At 37.4% G+C, this 19,470-nt stretch overlaps 2 protein-coding genes across 3 annotated transcripts; one reads left to right on the plus strand and one right to left on the minus strand.

The window, feature by feature from the left end:
* The first annotated feature begins 6,048 nt into the window (after positions 1-6,048).
* On the plus strand, positions 6,049-10,593 carry LOC149379367 (uncharacterized). 2 transcript variants are annotated; one of them, XM_089602635.1, is made up of 3 exons: positions 6,049-6,266; positions 6,448-10,145; positions 10,277-10,593. In XM_089602635.1, the coding sequence occupies exon 2, from the start codon at positions 6,499-6,501 to the stop codon at positions 10,129-10,131; it is 3,633 nt and encodes a 1,210-aa protein (XP_089458761.1). In that variant the 5' UTR covers positions 6,049-6,266; positions 6,448-6,498; the 3' UTR covers positions 10,132-10,145; positions 10,277-10,593. The 2 variants fall into 2 exon arrangements, with proteins under 2 accessions (XP_089458761.1, XP_089458759.1); XM_089602633.1 differs by having other exon boundaries at positions 6,484-10,145.
* A 2,570-nt stretch (positions 10,594-13,163) lies between these two features.
* Positions 13,164-14,091, minus strand: LOC149379368 (uncharacterized). Its single transcript, XM_089603997.1, has 2 exons — positions 14,056-14,091; positions 13,164-13,616 (listed from the first exon to the last, which is right to left on the minus strand). Exons 1-2 carry the CDS (start codon positions 14,089-14,091, stop codon positions 13,164-13,166), a joined length of 489 nt encoding a protein of 162 aa, XP_089460123.1.
* Positions 14,092-19,470: the final 5,379 nt, after the last annotated feature.

Consider the following 19,470-nt stretch of genomic DNA (forward strand, 5'->3'; position numbering starts at 1 on the left):
ATAGAAAGAGATCACAAGCGGGAATAACAAAAAAAAATAAAAAGAGGTAAAAAATGGAGGAGGATATTTTTATAAGAAAATATTGCTCTCTCCTATCTCTATTAATATATTGGTAGATTAGTGGGGTTTGCTTGAATTTGGAACGCCCGCTTGTTTGAGCTAATATTAGTGTCAAAGTTCCTTCCTCATTTCACTTCAAATTGTAAATTTAAGAGAGGGCAAAAATTAAATATCAGAGATCGAAATTTGGTTACCACCATTCAAGGCAAGTATGGCGAGTTTGGTCACAGCGGGTCGCGACTCGGTGGCCAATAAATAAACGTGGATAGGATTTTAAGAATGTGGAAAATTATCGCAGATATTATCTTTTTTAGGTTGTAGTCACTTTTTTCTTGATTTTTTTTTAATGTTTTACACTATGTTGAGCTCTATTTAAATTTATTTACTGTTTATAATTTTATTTACAAGGAAAATAACTGTTTACCATTTGAAAAAAAAATTCTAATTTTTAAAATAGCCGTTATTTTAAAAATTTAAACATAGAAAACGTTATTATTGTTATTTCCCCTGATTTATTTGACGTAGTTAGTGGAACAACCCTTTTGCTGAGCCCAACATGCATGGATCAAAAACCCCTTTCCCTTTTATAAAGCCCAGTACGTTCAAGCCCAATCTACAGTAAAACATAAGTAGCTAAGAAACTGTTGGAGAAACTGTCAAACTTTAATTTAATTTAAGGTGAATTAAAAATTGAATAGTATTCCTATCTACAAGGGGACGGAATAATGTATATTTCATGTTGAACTAGTTATCAATGCAAGAAAAATGTTTTCAATAATTTTCTTAGACAGCATAATGTTACATAAGAATTTAGCTAAGTAATTTAATGACACTAAATATAATGTTAAATTTTATAACGCAGCAAAAAAAAAAAAAAAAAAAAAAAGACTGATATCATCTTCTCATGCATTTTTATTTTAATCTGAAATTGTGTTAAAAAATTTAAAACGCGAGTAAAATATCAAAATTACAATGCAAGATATTTTGTGCTGAATTTCCAAATTCAGTTGTTTATAATAGGATTAGTATCATTTTTGTTACTAATGGTGATTATATGCTTATAAGTGCGGAAAAATAACAAATACATAATCAATAGTATTCTAGAGACACATGCAAAACAAGATTTAGATTTTACGATTATAAGCTAAAACATGATCACAAAAATCGAGACTAAGAAGAGAGAAGAAAAATTAAAATTAATATGTATTCCCTTGTTGCTAACTATTAATCTCATGAAGTTCTCGGTTCTCTTAATCGCGTATATCAATACTAAGTCTTGGAACTATTCTATGCATGGATTGAGGTGTAAGTATAATGCAAGATATTTTATGCTGAAATTATAAATTCGGCTGCTTATAATAGGAATAATATCATTTTGTTTACTAATAGTATTATATGCTTATAAGTACGGAAAAATAAAGAATACATAATCAATGTTATTCTAGAGACATGCAAAACAAGATTTAAATTTTACAATTATGAGCTAAAATACATTAACAAAATCATGACTAAGAAGAGAGAAGAAAAATTAACGTTAAGATTTAGTCTCTTGACGCTAATTTTTTATCTCATGAAGTTCTTTAATTATTCTCTGAATCGCGAAAATCAATGCCAAGCCTTTGAACTATTATATGAATGAATTGAGAAGTACGTATCGACTATCTTTATTTTCTGAATTGAATCAATGGAAGGTTCATTGAAACAATGAAACACATCTCTAGTAGAAAGGTAAGTCCAAAAACGCAAAGATATATATATTTTTTTTTATCTATACAAGCATGTAACTTGCAAGAATTTACTAGTAATCGCTGGTATCGTAAAGGAATATCGGAGAAAGCATGAAAAAATGAAACCGTTATCGTTGAACTTACCGTTACCGTTGAGGAATACCGTCAAGTACCGTAGTACCGTATTTACCGAGACGAATCCAGAAAAGAAAGGTACAAAAAAACGTACAAAGTACGTAAGATAAAATTCATAAAATTTAAAATAGTGCACATTGTTTCAATACATTACCAAATTACAAACACAACAAAAACTAAGTTCAATAGTACAAATCAAAATGATAAAGTTAAACACAATCAACCAAATACCATAGTTCAAATTCAATATAAAAGGAATATAAAATACTACTCTGGATAGTGACCGTATGCAGCGGTCATACAGTCAGTGACGGATCCAGAGATGAAACTCAGAGGGGGCACAATTATAATTAAATATCATGTATATATTTCAAATTTTCAAAATTATCAATAAAAATGACGGTTAACGTTATCAGTGTGGTTTATTTAAAAAAAAAAAACATTATCATTCAACTTCAAATACGTTTATAATTTTATTAAATCTTATATGAAATAAAGATACATAAGTGAAATATAAAATGGGCATTGCAGAGATTTAAAAATATAAACTATGTAAAGATCTTTCAAACACACATATGTATCTATATATAAGAAGAAGAATAATAATAATAAGATCATAAAAGTTTAAAAATGCTCAAATTGAGCATTGAATTTGAGATCTAAGAGATATCAACTAACCACCGGTCTTCTATTTTTTATTTACTTATCAAGCTCTACTTAAATGTCTGGTATAGACAGAGGAAAAAAAAAAAAAAAAAAAAAAAGGCTTAGCTAAATGTATTTGAACCCACATTTTTAAATTCAAACTATTTAACCCCACATTTCAATCCATTTGAGAGTAATTGAATAAAAAAAACATTTTAAAAGCAACATTTTACATAAACTTGGGGCATAAACATATAAAATAATTTATTGTTGTTTTTTTAAGCCTACTGAGCTTATAATATGGAGAATTTAAGTTATAGGAAATAAACTAGAGCATAAATTTTGAAAAATATTATGAGTAATAAAGTATAATAATATTTAAATTTATTTACACATCATTCCATTTCTGTACAAGAATATAATATAACCCAAAAACTACAAGATTGAGTTTCGAACCTTGGATAAACATAGTTATGCTTTAGCAAAACACATTTACCATCAGGCCAGAGGTTGTTTCATGATGTTTTTGGGTAAAATGTATTATTTATTGTAATAAAAGCGTTTTATTTATAAATATATACAAAAAATTATATTTATAAATTTTTTTCCCGACGATCCGAGTGGGGGCACGTGCCCCCGCTGGCCCCCACTTGGATCCGTGCCTGCATCTATGTAACTTGTTGGTGGCCTTAGTTAATTAAGCCACCATTAGTGAGTATGTTGGTTTTTGCCAAGGATTTAAATGCCGTTACCGTTACCGTTTCGAGGTTTAGAATTTACTAGTAATCGTTGGTATCGTAAAGGAATATCGGAGAAAGCAGGAAAAAATGAAACCGTTACCGTTGAACTTACCGTTACCGTTGAGGAATACCGTCAAGTACCGTATTTACCGAGACGAATCCAGAAAAGAAAGGTACAAAAAAACGTACAAAGTACGTAAGATAAAATTCATAAAATTTAAAATAGTGCACATTGTTTCAATACATTACCAAATTACAAACACAACAAAAACTAAGTTCAATAGTACAAATCAAAATGATAAAGTTAAACACAATCCACCAAATACCATAGTTCAAATTCAATATAAAAGGAATATAAAATACTACTCTGGATAGCGACCGTATGCAGCGGTCATACAGTCAGTGACGGATCCAGAGATGAAACTCAGAGTGGGCACAATTATAATTAAATATCATGTATATATTTCAATTTTTCAAAATTATCAATAAAAATTACGATTTACGTTATCAGTGTGGTTTATTTAAAAAAAAACATTATCATTCAACTTCAAATACGTTTATAATTTTATTAAATCTTATATGAAATAAAGATACATAAGTGAAATATAAAATGGGCATTGCAGAGATTTAAAAATATAAACTATGTAAAGATCTTTCAAACACACATATGTATCTATATATAAGAAGAAGAAGAATAATAATAATAAGATCATAAAAGTTTAAAAATGCTCAAATTGAGCATTGAATTTGAGATCTAAGAGATTAGAGATATCAACTAACCACCGGTCTTCTATTTTTTATTTACTTATCAAGCTCTACTTAAATGTCTGGTATAGACAGAGGAAAAAAAAAAAAAAAAAAGCTTAGCTAAATGTATTTGAACCCACATTTTTAAATTCAAACTATTTAACCCCACATTTCAATCCATTTGAGAGTAATTGAATAAAAAAAACATTTTAAAAGCAACATTTTACTTAAACTTGGGGCATAAACATATAAAATAATTTATTGTTGTTTTTTTAAGCCTACTGAGTTTATAATATGGAGAATTTAAGTTATAGGAAATAAACTAGAGCATAAATTTTGAAAAATATTATGAGTAATAAAGTATAATAATATTTAAATTTATTTACACATCATTCCATTTCTGTACAAGAATATAATATAACCCAAAACCTACAAGATTGAGTTTCGAACCTTGGATAAACATAGTTATGCTTTAGCAAAACACATTTACCATCAGGCCAGAGGTTGTTTCATGATGTTTTTGGGTAAAATGTATTATTTATTGCAATAAAAGCGTTTTATTTATAAATATATACAAAAAATTATATTTATAAATTTTTTTCCCGACAATCCGAGTGGGGGCACGTGCCCCCGCTGGCCCCCACATGGATCCGTGCCTGCATACAGTAATCATACCAACTCATGTAATGAGCATGTGCACAAAAGTACATGTCCAAGTGATCCGGGTTCTGGTCGACGTCGTCCACGTGAACTTTGTCAATCCAGCGGAGCATTTCATCATCTCCCTCATTGTCATTCCCCGAGCGTTCGAAAGCTCGTTCGATGATATCTAAAGGATCCATCGGGGTGATGTTGTTGTCGTGAATCTGAGTTATTTCTCGGAGCTGCAACTTCACGTTGTATGAGCAGAAAACAACTTCATATTCACAAACTCTAACATATTCCCGGATCTTAACTAACATATTCCCGGATCTAAATGAAAATTTAAAATAATTCATAACAAATTCGGAATAAAACAATAATGGTTTTAAATATATGATTTTAACCATAATCATCACAAACTAATACTAACTTCAAAGATGAATTCGGATTAATAAAAAAAATTAGAAAACATGAACACAAAGTCTAAAATTGAAAACAAATCATAAGAATTTCGGAATAAATCAATAAACAAGTTCAACATAACTATAATCATCACTAACTAATCAAAAAATTACAAGAGAATTCGAATTAATTAAAAAAAAATAGAAAACATGAACACAAACTCTAAATCAACACTACAATCATGTTCACAACTACCAATTTATACTTAATCTTCAAGTATTATCAAGAAATTTCAAAAAATAAACTCAAAATCAGAAAAAAAAAAAAAAAAAAAAATATTGACGTTGGGAAGCTCTCCCATACCTGTGCAAACTGGTGGGATCTGTAGAGTTTTTGCCTTCGTCGAGTCAGAAAGTGGACGAGACAGCGGGATTCGGACGGGATTGCAGATGATTTGCTCTGTGGCATGGCGGAAAATCCTATATCTAAACCCGACGTTTTTGCTTATTTTTTTTTGGGGCAATCCGGATTTTATACACGATTTTTAAGAAAAATAACATTGAACTGGACCGGGAAGTTTGAACCGGGTTCTTGTGTGGTTCCCGGTCCGGTTCTGCACCTTTCGGTACGGAGGTCTTCAAAAAAAGGGGAACCGGACGGGAAGTTCTTGCCTTTGAGGCCTCTATCTCAAGTTCAAAAAAAAAAAAAAAGTTTTGTTGACATGTCGAAGATGATACATGCCCTGTGTTACGTCAACCTACGACAACAAACACGCACGTCTATATTGATTGGTGGAAAGACCTTCCATATGCCAAAGTCAGCACAGTTAGTAAGTTTAATGTTACGTGGCCAAACACCATTGGCTCTTCTACACCTTTAACCGTGAACACGGCTTCAGCCTAGAGTTGCTCAAAATAACCAGAGTTGCAAGTGATGACCCTGTCACTGTGAACTGAAAAAGGACAAGACCGCATTATATTCGGAGTTCGAGTTTCGCTTCTCTCTCTCATATTTTATTTTTTGGTTTTTCTAATATTTCCGATCCCGTAAAAGGTAAAAGGTCACACTCCTTTTAAATTGCGGTGAATTACTCTTTTATATATACTCCCTCTCAAGAAAGAAGAAACCCCTCTAAGCCTTACAGTCTTTCCAGTTTCGACAGACAGAGGTATAATCTTGATCTCAATTTCCTTATCTCGATCAGTACAATTTCCTGTTTATAGTTCCTTGCGTCACTCGATCCCTTATTTCGGTTCTTTTTGGTTCGGTTGTTTTGGCGCTAGGGTTTTTCAGAAATTCATGTTTATTTATTTTCTAGTTCTTTTTTTTTTTTTTTTTTTTGATGAAAGAGGGTGAGCTCTCAATCTCATTGGTGAATTGAGCAGATACGGAGGTTTTCGATGGAAGAGAGCACGGGAAAGGGTGAGGATTTATCAGGGAGTGCTTCTGAGCAAACCCTAGGGCAGTCTCAGGGGTCTTCAGGCGAGGGCTTCGAAGGTAACGGGGACGAATTAATGGTGGAGGTTTTGGGTTCCGAGGTTTATGTTGGTGGGGTTTGCACGAGTGGGACTGGGGAGAATTTAGATCACGCTGGCCCAGAGAGGGCAGAGAATGGTGGTGGGGTCGGAGAGTTGGGTTCGGTAGACCATAGAGGTATCGAAAACGAGGGTTCTTTTGTTGTTTCAGAGTCGGTGGAAGAAGAACAAGTTTGTGTTGTGGCCGGTGGCGGCGGCGGTGAAGAAGCTCGGAACTTGGAGAGTAGTTGTGCTGTCGAGTGTCCTGTTCGTGTTGAAGTTGAAGTCCAAGTCGATTCTGTTTCGAGCGCCGAGCTTGTTACGAGGGAAGGAGAGACGCACGAAGCGGTTTCGGGTGCGAGTGTTGTGGTTTCGATCGAGGATAAGCAAGGAATAGAGACCCGAGAAGAAACGGTGCAGAATTTCGAGATTGATAATGTTGATGGGGTCGGAGCTCCCGTTTCGGGCTCTCGAATTGCCGAGGAAGACGTTGAGATGGAAAGTTCGGAGCTTGGCGGCAGTGGATTGGCCGTGGAAGAAGCATTGGATCACGGGAAAGGCACGGCGGTGACAAATGCAGAAACTGTGGAAGATTCAGGAGCGGTGACTCGAGTCCGCGAGGAAAACTCTGCGGCGTTAAGTTCGTTGGAGGAACAAGGTCCGGGTTCGAATACGGTGACTAATGTTGGTGAAATTGAAACCTTGAATGGATCGGATGAGAAAGTGCACGTAACGAGAGAAAATAATAGTGGTAATGCTGAAAATCACAATACAGATCTGACATCTTCATGCCCACCGAATCATGTTGGGGATAAAAGTGAAGTCACGATCTCAGAGGTGGTTTCAGTTTCTGAACGGGATGAGAAGGCTGGCGATAAGGGACAACAAATAGAAGCAGATGATGTACAAGTTACCTGTGCCGAGGTTGCTAGTTTAAATGGAGGTGATGAGGAAAGAGCTCAAATTTCAGATCATCTGAACGAGGAGGGTGTGACCAGTGAAGTTTCTCCGGTCTCTGGTGATAAAGAAGATACTTTCGATCCGAACCAGGTTGGTTCGAATGAGGATGAGCTAGTAGAAATCGGAAGTCAACAAGAAACGTCGGAGAAGATGGATGAAGATACTCACGCTGTCGGTGATATGGTTCCCGATTCTGTTGGTGAAAGTGAATTACCGATTTCTTCAGATTTCCAGACCGAGACAGCATCGAGGAGCACTGGAATGGACGTCGAAGTCGGTGATTATGTGGACGACATGTGTCCAATGGACACTGAAGAGGTTATGATTTCCGAGATGGAAGTTCTGGAACATCCAGATACTGATCAACAGTTGAGCGCTGAAGAGTATCTGGGCAAAGATGTGACTTCCGGGGAAAAAGTTGTCACTGCTTCAGATGGGTTTGGGTTACGCGAAGAGCGAGATTCAATGCCGGTCGAGGAGACAATTTCCAACTCTGAAACTCTGGAGCCTAGCTACGAGCTAGTGCCAGAACACGAAGGTGTGCTTTCCTTGCATGACTTGGTTTGGGGTAAAGTGAAGAGCCATCCATGGTGGCCGGGGCAGATATTCGATTTTACCGATGCGTCCGAGAAGGCTATGAAGCATCATAAGAAAGACTGCTTGTTGGTTGCGTATTTTGGGGACCGGTCGTTTTCTTGGAACGAAGAGTCGACTCTGAAGAGCTTCCGGGCTCACTTCTCGGAGATGGTGGCCCAGAGCAACGGAGAGACGTTTCACAATGCTGTGAATGGCGCTCTGGAAGAAGTTTCGAGGCGAGTAGAGCTGGGATTGGCATGCTCTTGCGTTCCGAAAGATTTCTACGACGATGTCCGAGTCCAGGTCGTCGAAAACGCTGGGATTCGGCCGGAATCGAACAGAAGAGAGGGATTGGACGAATCCACGGGTGTCAGTTTCTTCCAACCTAATAAGTTTGTCGAATACGTTAGATCATTGGCACAGTCTTCTCTGGGTAATACCAATGCTCTGGGACTCACGGTAGCCAAGGCTCAATTACTAGCCTTTGCCCGGTTCAAGGGTTTCGGAAGCTTACCCGAGTTTCAGTTTTGCGGAGATTTGGTCGAAAACGACACAGCCGGTCCACAATTCGAGGATACACACAGAGACGACGCTCATAATTCCTCTAGCCAAGGTACGGTGAAAGTGTACAAATCTTCGAATAAGCGGAAACATGATTTGAGGGACGGCGTTCATCCCAAGATAGTAAAGGAAAAAAGCATGTTGGAGTTGATGGGCGACAATGCCATCGATTACCCGGACGAGGAACACGTGTCTGGAAAGAGGCGGCGGAGCGGTGAAAGCCACCACGTTGATGACTCAACGCTGCGAGAGGCACGGAAATCGACTTCTCACGCTAAAGCTTCGACGCCTCCGAAGCAGTCTTTCAAGATCGGCGAATGTATGCGCAGAGTGGCTAGCCAGATGAAGGGAAGCGCCACCGCCACCACCGCTGCCACCACCGCCACCGGGGACGGAAGTGGAAACGGGAACGGAAACGGAAACGATATCTCGTCGCAGAACTCGGAAGGAGTGAAAGCCGCCGCGGACCCGACAGAGTACTCGTCGCTGGACGAACTGCTCTTCCAGCTTCATTCCCTCGCTCGGGACCCGAACAAGGAATACAGCTTCACGAACGTCATCGTCAACTTCTTCTCGGACTTCCGGAACTCGGTGATCGAGGGCCGACATCCTTCCGTGGCCGAGCTTCTGATCCCGGAAAAAGTCGGAGGGAAAAGGAAGAGAACGTCGCCCGAAACTTTCGATTTCGACGATATGAGCAGCGACACGTATTGGACAGACAGGGTCATCCAAAACGGCGCCGAAGAGCAAGCCCAACAACCACCTCAGCCTCAAGCTCAAGCTCAAGAACCTCAAGCTCAGCCTCAAGAACCGCAAGTTCAGCCTCAGCCCCAACAACCATCGGCGCGTAAAGGAAGGAAGAAAGAAGACCAACCCGAAAAGACCCCAAAAACTCGAAGGCCTTACAATCGGAAGCGGCTCTCGAACGGCGCTGCTGCGACGCCGCCGCCGCCGCCGCCGCAGAAGCCGGCGAGCGAGAAGCCGCCGGGCTACGTCGGTGCGAACGCTCCGACGGAGCTCGCGATGATCTTCACGGAGGCGAAATCGGTGCCGTCGGAGTCGAGCCTGAACAAGATGTTCAGGCGGTTCGGGCCGCTGAAGGAGGGCGAGACTGAGGTGGAGAGAGAGAGCGGGCGAGCGAGGGTGGTCTTCAAGAAGTGCTCGGACGCCGAGGTCGCTCTCAACAGCGCCGCAAAGTTCAGCATCTTCGGAGCCGCCGCGGCCGTGAGTTACGAGCTCAACTACAATCCGGTGGTCCAGTACAAGCCGTCCCCGATCGTCGTGACCCTCGATGATCATCATCATCATCATCACCACCACGACCATGATGATATTCAGCTCGACCTCCACGATATGCATCTCGATCTTTCCCCGCACGACCACGATATGGAGCTTGATCTCTTCGACGTTAGTCTGGTCTGATCGAATTCAACAAGGTACTGCGTCCGTATGTTTTTTGTTTTTTTGTTTCTTTTTGTTAGAAAAAAATAATGGTCTCATTCTAGATTTGGGACGTGTTAGGCCAAACGGAGTTTGATTTCTCAGACAATTTACGAATATGTGACAGGAAAGCAAATGCTGGAGAAACGTGGGAAATAGGTTTAATTTTGGCAACGATGCTAGGATGGGAAGCCATTGTTTCTCGGTTTTTCGATGATTTGTTTTCTTTCCATCAAGAGGCATTCAGATTTTAAAGTTTTTTTTTTCACCAAGAGGGCATGATTTTGCTTTCTTGTGTAATTTCTATGCGTTTAGCGTTGATGTACAGCGGAGTTAGCGTTAGTCCTTTGGTAGGCTTTATTATTATTATTATTTTTTTTTTTTTTGTAAAACTTGTGTACGAGTTAAATAACTTAATCTCCATGAGAGAAAATGCGTTGGTCATTCTTAGCATGGTTTTTTGGTCGTGGTCTTAGTAATGTGGTGAGTGCAAATAATCGATGGATGCAAATTTGAAGTGTCGTGCAATCCTGGCCTGCCAAATAGGGATCGTAGATGTAATTGATAAAAGATAGCTGGCCTGAATCAATCATGGATGGCCATATATTTATATACTTAGATATTAGACCCATAGACCCACGCCGAGACGCGGGTATAAAAGAAAGTAAATCATTATAATACTTATTTGATAGGTTTATGGGATTATTCCTATTCTATGCCTTCTATGATGATTTTGGACCAAAATCAAATAAGTCAAATTTAATCCAAAAATATGACTACATGAATTGAGCTATTACATTTATATCCTTTCAATTTAGTTTCTCTTTAAAACATTTTTATTTTAATTTTATTACCTATATCAATTAATTTTATTTGGAATTAAAATTTGAAACCGTCCAAATTTTTTTTTTCTTCTGCGTTTCTTTTCTTCTTCTTCTTCGTCCAAAATCTCTCTCTCTCTCGCGTCCAAAAACTAGTTGTCTGTCTCTCTCTCTCTCCATATCGCTCATCATCTCTCTCCATTTCGCTCTCTCTCACCGAAACCCTAAACAAACCCACCGTCACCTCTCTCTCACTCCAGTTCATCTTCTACATTTCTTCGGCCGAAACCCACCACGCCTCTCACCCAGAGCTCACCGAAACCACCGCGCCTCTCTCGCTCTCTTTCTCTCTCCAGTTCTTCTCCATTTCTTCGGCAAAAACTACCCAAAATGACGAACACCCAGACCCCTAACGACGAACACCCAGACCAAAACCCTAAAATCACACCCATTTTGGCCGAAACTGAAACCCAAATACCGGACCCAAACTCAAACCCGAAGAAGAAATCCCCCGCCAATAAACCCAAACCCTCGCCTGAGAAATCTCCCCCGGTGGTGCGTAGAAGTCCTCGCGTTTCCCATCCCTTGCCTGAGAAATCTCCTCCGAGCGTGGCGAAGAAGAATCCGAGCGCTGCGAAGAAGAAACCGAGTGTTGCAAAGAAGAAGAGGAAGACGACCATCTCAAAGTCGGCGAAGTCTCCGGCCAAGCGACCAAAAATAGATACCAATGTGGTATCCGAAGATGATTCCTTTGACGATTTCGTCATAAAAAACCCTCTAAGCCCAGAATCACAAAGTCATCCAAGAAAAATCAAAAGGTTAGTGATTATTTTTTATGTTGATTATAGTGTTGATGTTGATTTTAGTTTTATGTTGTTGAAGAAAGATCATTGGCGCCCAAATGTGAGATGTTAATTATAGTTTTAATCTGTTGACGTTGATGTTAGTTCTAACTCTTGGCGCCCAAATGCGTGTTTATACAATGTTGTTGTTTCTCATGTGTTTGGTGTTGCCGGGGTCGTTGACAGTAGCTGGTTTATTGACATTGATGTCAATAAACCGTCTGTTTTATTATCATTGATGTCAATAAACTGTCTGGTTTATTGACATTGATGTGAATAAACCGTCTGTTTTATGTACATTGATGTCAATAAACCGGCAGGTTTGACATTGGTACTTCAACGATATCATGTTCTAAGTAATGTTTTTTTCATTTAGGGATGGAGCAGAGTCTTGGACGATGACCAAATTGCCGGGGTTACGTTCAACTTTTTGGGCGGTATTCAAAAGTTCAATGAGGTCATGAAGAAATCAATGTCCGAGGAAGAGACCAATATATTCAGGCAATCTTGTTTTGGGCATTTCCTTGACGTCCCCGAGATAGCCAATTCTTCGGCGATAGTCAACCATATTATCTCGCGGGCTGGACAATACAAGGACTCATCTTCTGATGCTTTGTTTTTTGAAATTGGTGGTGAACCTCGGTTATTCAGTAAGGAGAATTTTGCGGAGATCACCGGCTTACGATTTGTTGACGACTACACTAAATGTTCTTATTCGGAAGTTGTTAAGGATGGTCTATACGAAACTGCCTTCCACAAGGGAGACTTAAATAAGAGGGACGTCGTGCAGTCCTTGGTCTCTGAGAGCGAAGAATGGCAATCTTTTGTGTGTGGTATTATCATATATGTTCAGGTACACTATTTAATGTCTAGAGTATGTTATTTTACTGATATGTGTGGTATTATCTTTTGTGTGTGTATTATCAGATGTGTGTGGTATTTAATAAAGCTGAGGTTTTATTGTCTATAAAACTGGGGTTTTATTGACATCATTGTCTATAAAACTGAGGTTTTATTGACATCATTGTCTATAAAACTGGGGTTTTATTGACATCATTGTCAATAAAACTGGGGTTTTATTGACATCATTGTCTATAAAACTGGGGTTTTATTGACATCATTGTCTATAAAACTGAGGTTTTATTGACATCATTGTCAATAAAACTGAGGTTTTATTGACATCATTGTCAATAAAACTGGGGTTTTATTGACATCATTGTCTATAAAACTGTTGGTTTTAAGAGAAGTAGAAGACTTTCATATTAACAAAAGTCGACATCCATAATTATAAAGTATTAGATCATTCATATTCAGAATTACAAAATGGTTACAACATTAAATTAAAACTTATTCAACGACTGCTTCTCTGAGACAAAGGAACAGGATCGTCACATGTCTTTCTATTGTGTCCTTCTTTGTCGCACCTGCTACATTTACGCCCACTAGGTGCTTCACATTGGGATAGTATCCTTCTCTTCTTAGGTCTACCTGCAGGACGGCTGTTGAAGTGAGGAGGAAGTAATTTGATTTGTTTAACTTCAACAGGAATGTCCCATGCTTTAGCACTGCCCTGGGGGTGGATGACACATAAATAACACCCTTTCCAGTACTCGGTGGTATAATAGGCAGAACAAAAGTCCACAGGTGGAAGGTTACGAATATGACATGCCGCAATCGCATGAGCGCATACAAAACTATCTGTTTGAAATTCTAAACATGAGCATGTTTTATGCTGCAAATTCACAGCCCATCTCTCTCCATCTTTATCTAAAACCTCAAACTCGAAAACAGAAGAAGGTCTCACCTACAATGAACAAGTATTTATAGTGAGTTCTGGAACAATAAACACTGGAACTTATTGGTATTAATGTCAATAAAAAGTCACAGTGAGTTATTGAAAAATAATTAATTCCTTTTCTTTTTTATTTATATTAATGTCAATAAACACTGGAACTTATTGGTATTAATGTCAATAAAAAGTCACAGTGAGTTATTGAAAAATAATTAATTCCTGTTCTTTTTTATTTATATTAATGTCAATAAACATTGGAACTTATTGGTATTAATGTCAATAAAAAGTCACAGTGAGTTATTGAAAAATAATTAATTCCTGCTCTTTTTTATTCATATTAATGTCAATAAACACTGGAACTTATTGGTATTAATGTCAATAAAAAGTCACAGTGAGTTATTGAAAAATAATTAATTCATGTTCTTATTGGTATTATTTATATAGATCTTACCAGCATTAAAGTAGAAAGAGCATGAGAGTCATCCATTCGCTTTTGAAATTTTGGAGTAAGCACCTTCGTTGAAGCCGTTGCTAATTCTCTTCAGTCGTAGAACCACTTTTGCATTCTCTCTCTCTCAACCAATCAATCAACTTCGAAATTGGAAAATCTCTAGCTTTGGAGTCCATTGCATTCATAGACTCGGCATTGTTTGAGGTCATGATTGAGTACCTTGTATTGGTAATGTAGCAACGAGCCCATTTTTCATGTCCCACTTCATTATCAAGGTATTGTCGAATTTCAATATTTTCCCGGTCGATCATGCGCATATACTTTTCAAATTCCATACGCGTATATGCCTTTGCTGCACCATAAAATTAACTTCCAGTTGAAACTCTTGGTGAGACCCTTGAAATTGTTCTTCACGTTTCCAAGAAGATGATGCGCGCAATACCCATGTGCCGAATTTGGAAAAACCTTTGCCACCGCATTACATATTCCATTGTTCCTGTCAGATACAATGACTTGACGTGGCCTCTCCCCTATCGCTGCCTTTAACGTGCTCAAAAAATTCAACCATGACTCATTCGATTCAGAGTCTCCAACACCGAAGGCGAGAGGAAAACATTGTTCATTTGCATCCATCGCTACCGCTGTAAACAAAGTTCCACGATGATAGTTCTTCAAGAACGTAGCGTCGATAACGATGATAGGCCGACAAAACTTCCATCCTATTATGAAGGGACTAAGAGACGTAAAAAAATTTATAAATCTGTGTTCACGGTCAGCAGTAAGCTCCAGAACAGACCCTGGATTTTTTGTCTCAATCATATACTTTAAGGTGGGCAGAAATGCGTACGACTCAGTGTCAGTTCCGTATAAAAACCCAAGGGCCTTTTCTTTTGCTCTCCAAGCCTTCTTATATGTCATACGAACTCCATAATCTGTCTCCATGTAACCAAGGATTTCTTTCGGTTTACAATTCATTTGTCGAGGATCCACAAACTTGTGTTTCACAACATCTCCTGTGAATAGCGCCGTGGCTTTTGGATTCTTTCTAGACTCTACGGAACATGTATGCTCAGAATCAAACCTATATTAAGAATAAATGAATGTCAGTTAATAGATCACAAACCTATAACATAAGATTGTTAATAAATCACAGTATTTATTTACATTAAAGTCAATAAAACTGAAGTTGTTATTGACATTATAGTCAATAAATCATAGTATTTATTGACATTGAAGTCAATAAATCACAGTGTTTATTGATATCAAAGTCAATAAATCACAGTATTTGTTGAATTTAGTGTCAATAAATACTGTGCATTAAGGTTCGTGAATATAACTACATAATGATGTAAAAAAGAGAAAGATAGGGAGAAACACATACCTCATAATCTGAAAAACCTCGGTCTCCCTTAATCTAACCGCACGAATTGCCCACGCACAATTGTCACCCGGGCAAACGACGTGGAGATACTTCTTACAAGAACTCTTTGTCGTGAATGCAAAGTGTTTACTTATCGCATACATGTTCAAATGCTTCTTCAAGGCCTGTTTGGTAGCGTATAGAGCTCCTAGCTCGACTCTGATAGGCGAGTTCAAATCCATCACTTCATTCTCCCCAATGTGCTCACGACCAATCCTGGACGGTTTGGTAGGGGGCTGTGGAGGTCGTTGTGTCGAGGGAGTGGGTTGAGAGGGTCCTTGTGTAGAGGAATGAGATTGTGGAGATGGTTTATGTATCGGTGGAGTTGGCTGTGACGGTCTCTGTGGCGGGGAAGGGGGCTGTGATGCCAACGCACGCGGCTGTTCAAATGTGTATTCTTCCAATCCAATTGTGGACGGGGATGCAAACTCTTCAAATCTAGACTCCCCCTTCATTGGACTTGATTCTAGGCGAGACGAGGACGGCTGATTTGCTGCCTCATCGGGCGTTAGCTTAACTATCTCAATAACGAGATGATAATTTGACATGGAAAGGTCTCGGCTCCTCAAATACAAGTAACTTTTGACGTGGCTATCGTTTGTAATCTTTATTGGCAATGTCGAAAATGGTGTCTCATATTTGACCACAATGGAATGAGTGGACGGTAAGAGCCCCATCTCAGCGTACAAGGCGTACATGAGATGGTGGTATTCAAAACCATCCGAAAGCACAAGTACAAACGATGCACCCTCCTTGTATACACATGGTTTCACCCATGTACCACTATGCTTGACATACACTAAAATATCACCCATTACTGCATAAAATAGTGTAATCGGGATGTTAATTTCATATTTTAAACGTTTAAAATTCCTTTATAAATATTTAAAATCATAACAAAAAAAATTAAAAATCTGTGAAGATTTATTGACATTGATGTCAATAAAAATGTATTTTTATTGACATTGATGTCAATAAATCTTCAAAGGATTTTCCCAGAACCGTTGAAGATTTATTGACATTAATGTCAATAAAAATGCAACAATGTCAATAAATCTTCAACGATTCTCAGAAATTTTTTCAGATTTTCCAGGCTTCGAAGAATCATTCTTTCATTGTTTTTTAACTTCAAAGACCACAAAAACTCTTTTTTTTCATGAAAACCATTAAACCCTAATCAAAGTGACGAACTTTTTTCATGATGAAGCTTTTCCATAATCAAAGTGATAGATGAAGGAAAATGATAACAAACCTTCTTTCCACGAGCATGAAGCCACTGGAAAACGAGTTCAAGATGAGAGCAGTGAGAGACACGAGATGAGAGACACGAGTTGATATAGAGAGAGAGACGAACATGAAAAGAGAGGAAGACAGAGTACACACGCGAGAGAGAGAGGAAGAGAGAGAGAGAAGTCTGACTAAAATAAAAAGTAATCCCAATTAAAAAGTAATAGAAGTCAAATACTAAAATTAAAAAAAAAAAAACAAAGTGGGGTTATTTTTGTACTTAAGGAAAATAGGTAGTCATAGTTTAGGATAAAATTAGACTTATTTGATTTTGGTCCAAAATCATTGTAGAAGTCATAGTTTAGGAATAATCCCTAGTTTTATACCAAAAAAAAAACATATGCGTATGATAATCCATTTTGATCATAGTCTAAAAATGAAATAGATATGCATAATGCCAGAAATGAGTACCATCAGAAAAACACATTTAGTCAACGAGAACCTTGCTTGAAAGTAAAGAAAAAATACGAGACTCATAAAAATGACAGAAGAGCAAGAACGTACCATCAACAACCCATTAAATCCATCGACAATCCAGGAAAAAAAAACCCAATTCGCAATGTCAAGGAAAATAAGACAAGGTCTATTTTTACATAATTAATGAGAGAGAGAGAGAGAGAGAGAGAGAGAGAGAGAGAGAGAGAGATGATGTATTTCTATCCTTGAGAGAGATCAAGATAACTCGCAAGATAGAGTTTGTGTCATGTCTTAGGGATGTAGTGGCGGAATGGAAAATGGCAACCGAACAAGATAAACAACGTAATCCGGACAATCTAACTTGGATCGTTGATTCGGCGCACGAATATCCGATCGAAGAACCTTCCTTCGCCTATTGATTCGCGCATGAGTGCTAGACTCATGGCATCAAAATCGTATTCTCTAGAGCTTATACAATATATATGAAAACTAGCCAACTAACTATCCTAATTTAACATATCACTAATAAATGACCAAAATAAAGATCGATCAAAAGAGTGGATGTCTCGTTTTTATAGTCTTTTGAGGATGGTCAACGAGCCTCAATTCTTTGGGGACACGTTGTGCTTCAGAACCGGTCCTCCTTCTCCAGTTGTTCACCACGTACCAGGTCTGACCCGATCTTCAAAAAGTGGTTGAGGAAATCTTGATTTGAAGTCTTCAGCGTCTAGGTCATCAGCTAACCGTTGAAGGGGTACTCGTCGATTCGGGCCGATGCAAATAGGTAGTAGGCTTGGAGCACGTTGATGCAAGCTGATTCAATGGAAGCTCAATCGTGTATTGATTTATTGTACCGAGCTGGGACCCGAAGGAGCCCAGACAGTTCGGTAATTCTTTGTGGGCTTCTCATCCGGCCTTCAAGATCTCTCTGTGCTAGGTCCATATTCGCTATTTGGGCCCATTAGTTCAATATTAATGAAGGACAAAGTCCAACATCAATATTGAGTTTCGCATCACACACCTTATGTAGATCTAGGTTTCAACAACATAGAACACGTTAAGAGAGATGTTACATGGGATCGGTTGCTCCGTTATATGAATGGCATGGAAAATCATTCAGGTAATCAAGTCAAATATTGGAGTTGATGTCTTTAAATATATAGGAGCCATGCGCATATTAATAATGAAAGGGCGTGAAATAAGCGAGATACATGAGTGAGATACTCGTATAAAGGGAATGCACTTTCAGTGGTTTGATATAAAAGTGGGAGTTGGAAAGAAAATACTCTTATCATGATTGAAATTTTTACATTAAATAATGTTTGTCAAGTTGGATCTAAGAGCATCTCCAATGCATACACTAAATTTGGTGTAATTTTCACACAAATTTTGTGTATCTTTTACACTAATTTTTTTTTTTTTGCTCCAATAGTATTAAACTATATCTTATTATAATGACATGCTTTTTGATTAAGCTTTTTAATCTAAGATGCTTTTAGTGTCTTATTTTATTAGTTTTTTTGTAATTTCTAATTATATATATATAAATGTAATTATATTTTATTTCTCAATTATGTGTAGCATATATTATAAATCAATAATAAATTATTTAAAAATAAAAAATATAATTAATAAAAGTGAAAAATTAATAAATTTCATTACATAGATAATACAACATTTTTTAGGGAATAAATAATACACCATTAAAAAAACATAAATATGAAAATTACATATTATTAATTGAATTAATTTGGTTTGATATCTAATTTTTTTTTAATTATCGACTTAATTTAAGTAGTATTGAAGAAATTAATTTAGATTATAAACAAAACTCCAAACAGTTAAAACCATATTAATTCAACTTGATTTAATTAATATATGTACTGTTAATTAAAAATTATTAATTAATTAAATTATCATAATGCTTTAAACATTTGATGTAATCTTAACATCAAATGAAAAATGTAAATACTGTTCATTTGGTGTAAAAGTTCACCAAATATTGAGTTCTAGAGTTTTGAAGTTTTTAACATTAAAAAGAATTTTTTTTTTTTATCTATTGTGCATTGTAGATACTCTAAAGAGTCTCATAGTTAATGTATATCCAAAGACAGCTCCTCTAGTACATCGATATAGCTCTGGTTTCTCTGAGAGTTAAGAGTTAACAGGCTATTGATTTTGCTGAAGATTGGCTGCTTTGATGTAATTTGTAGTAGGCTGCTTTGTTCTCATGTGTAGTAGTTCTATATTCCTACTGCCATTGCCTTGCATGAAACGACACAAATAATTTG

Source organism: Urtica dioica, chromosome 12 (genome assembly GCF_054948205.1).
Source record: "Urtica dioica subsp. dioica isolate 48M chromosome 12, U.dioica_male_clone48M_v1_H2, whole genome shotgun sequence".
Taxonomy (NCBI): domain Eukaryota; kingdom Viridiplantae; phylum Streptophyta; class Magnoliopsida; order Rosales; family Urticaceae; genus Urtica; species Urtica dioica.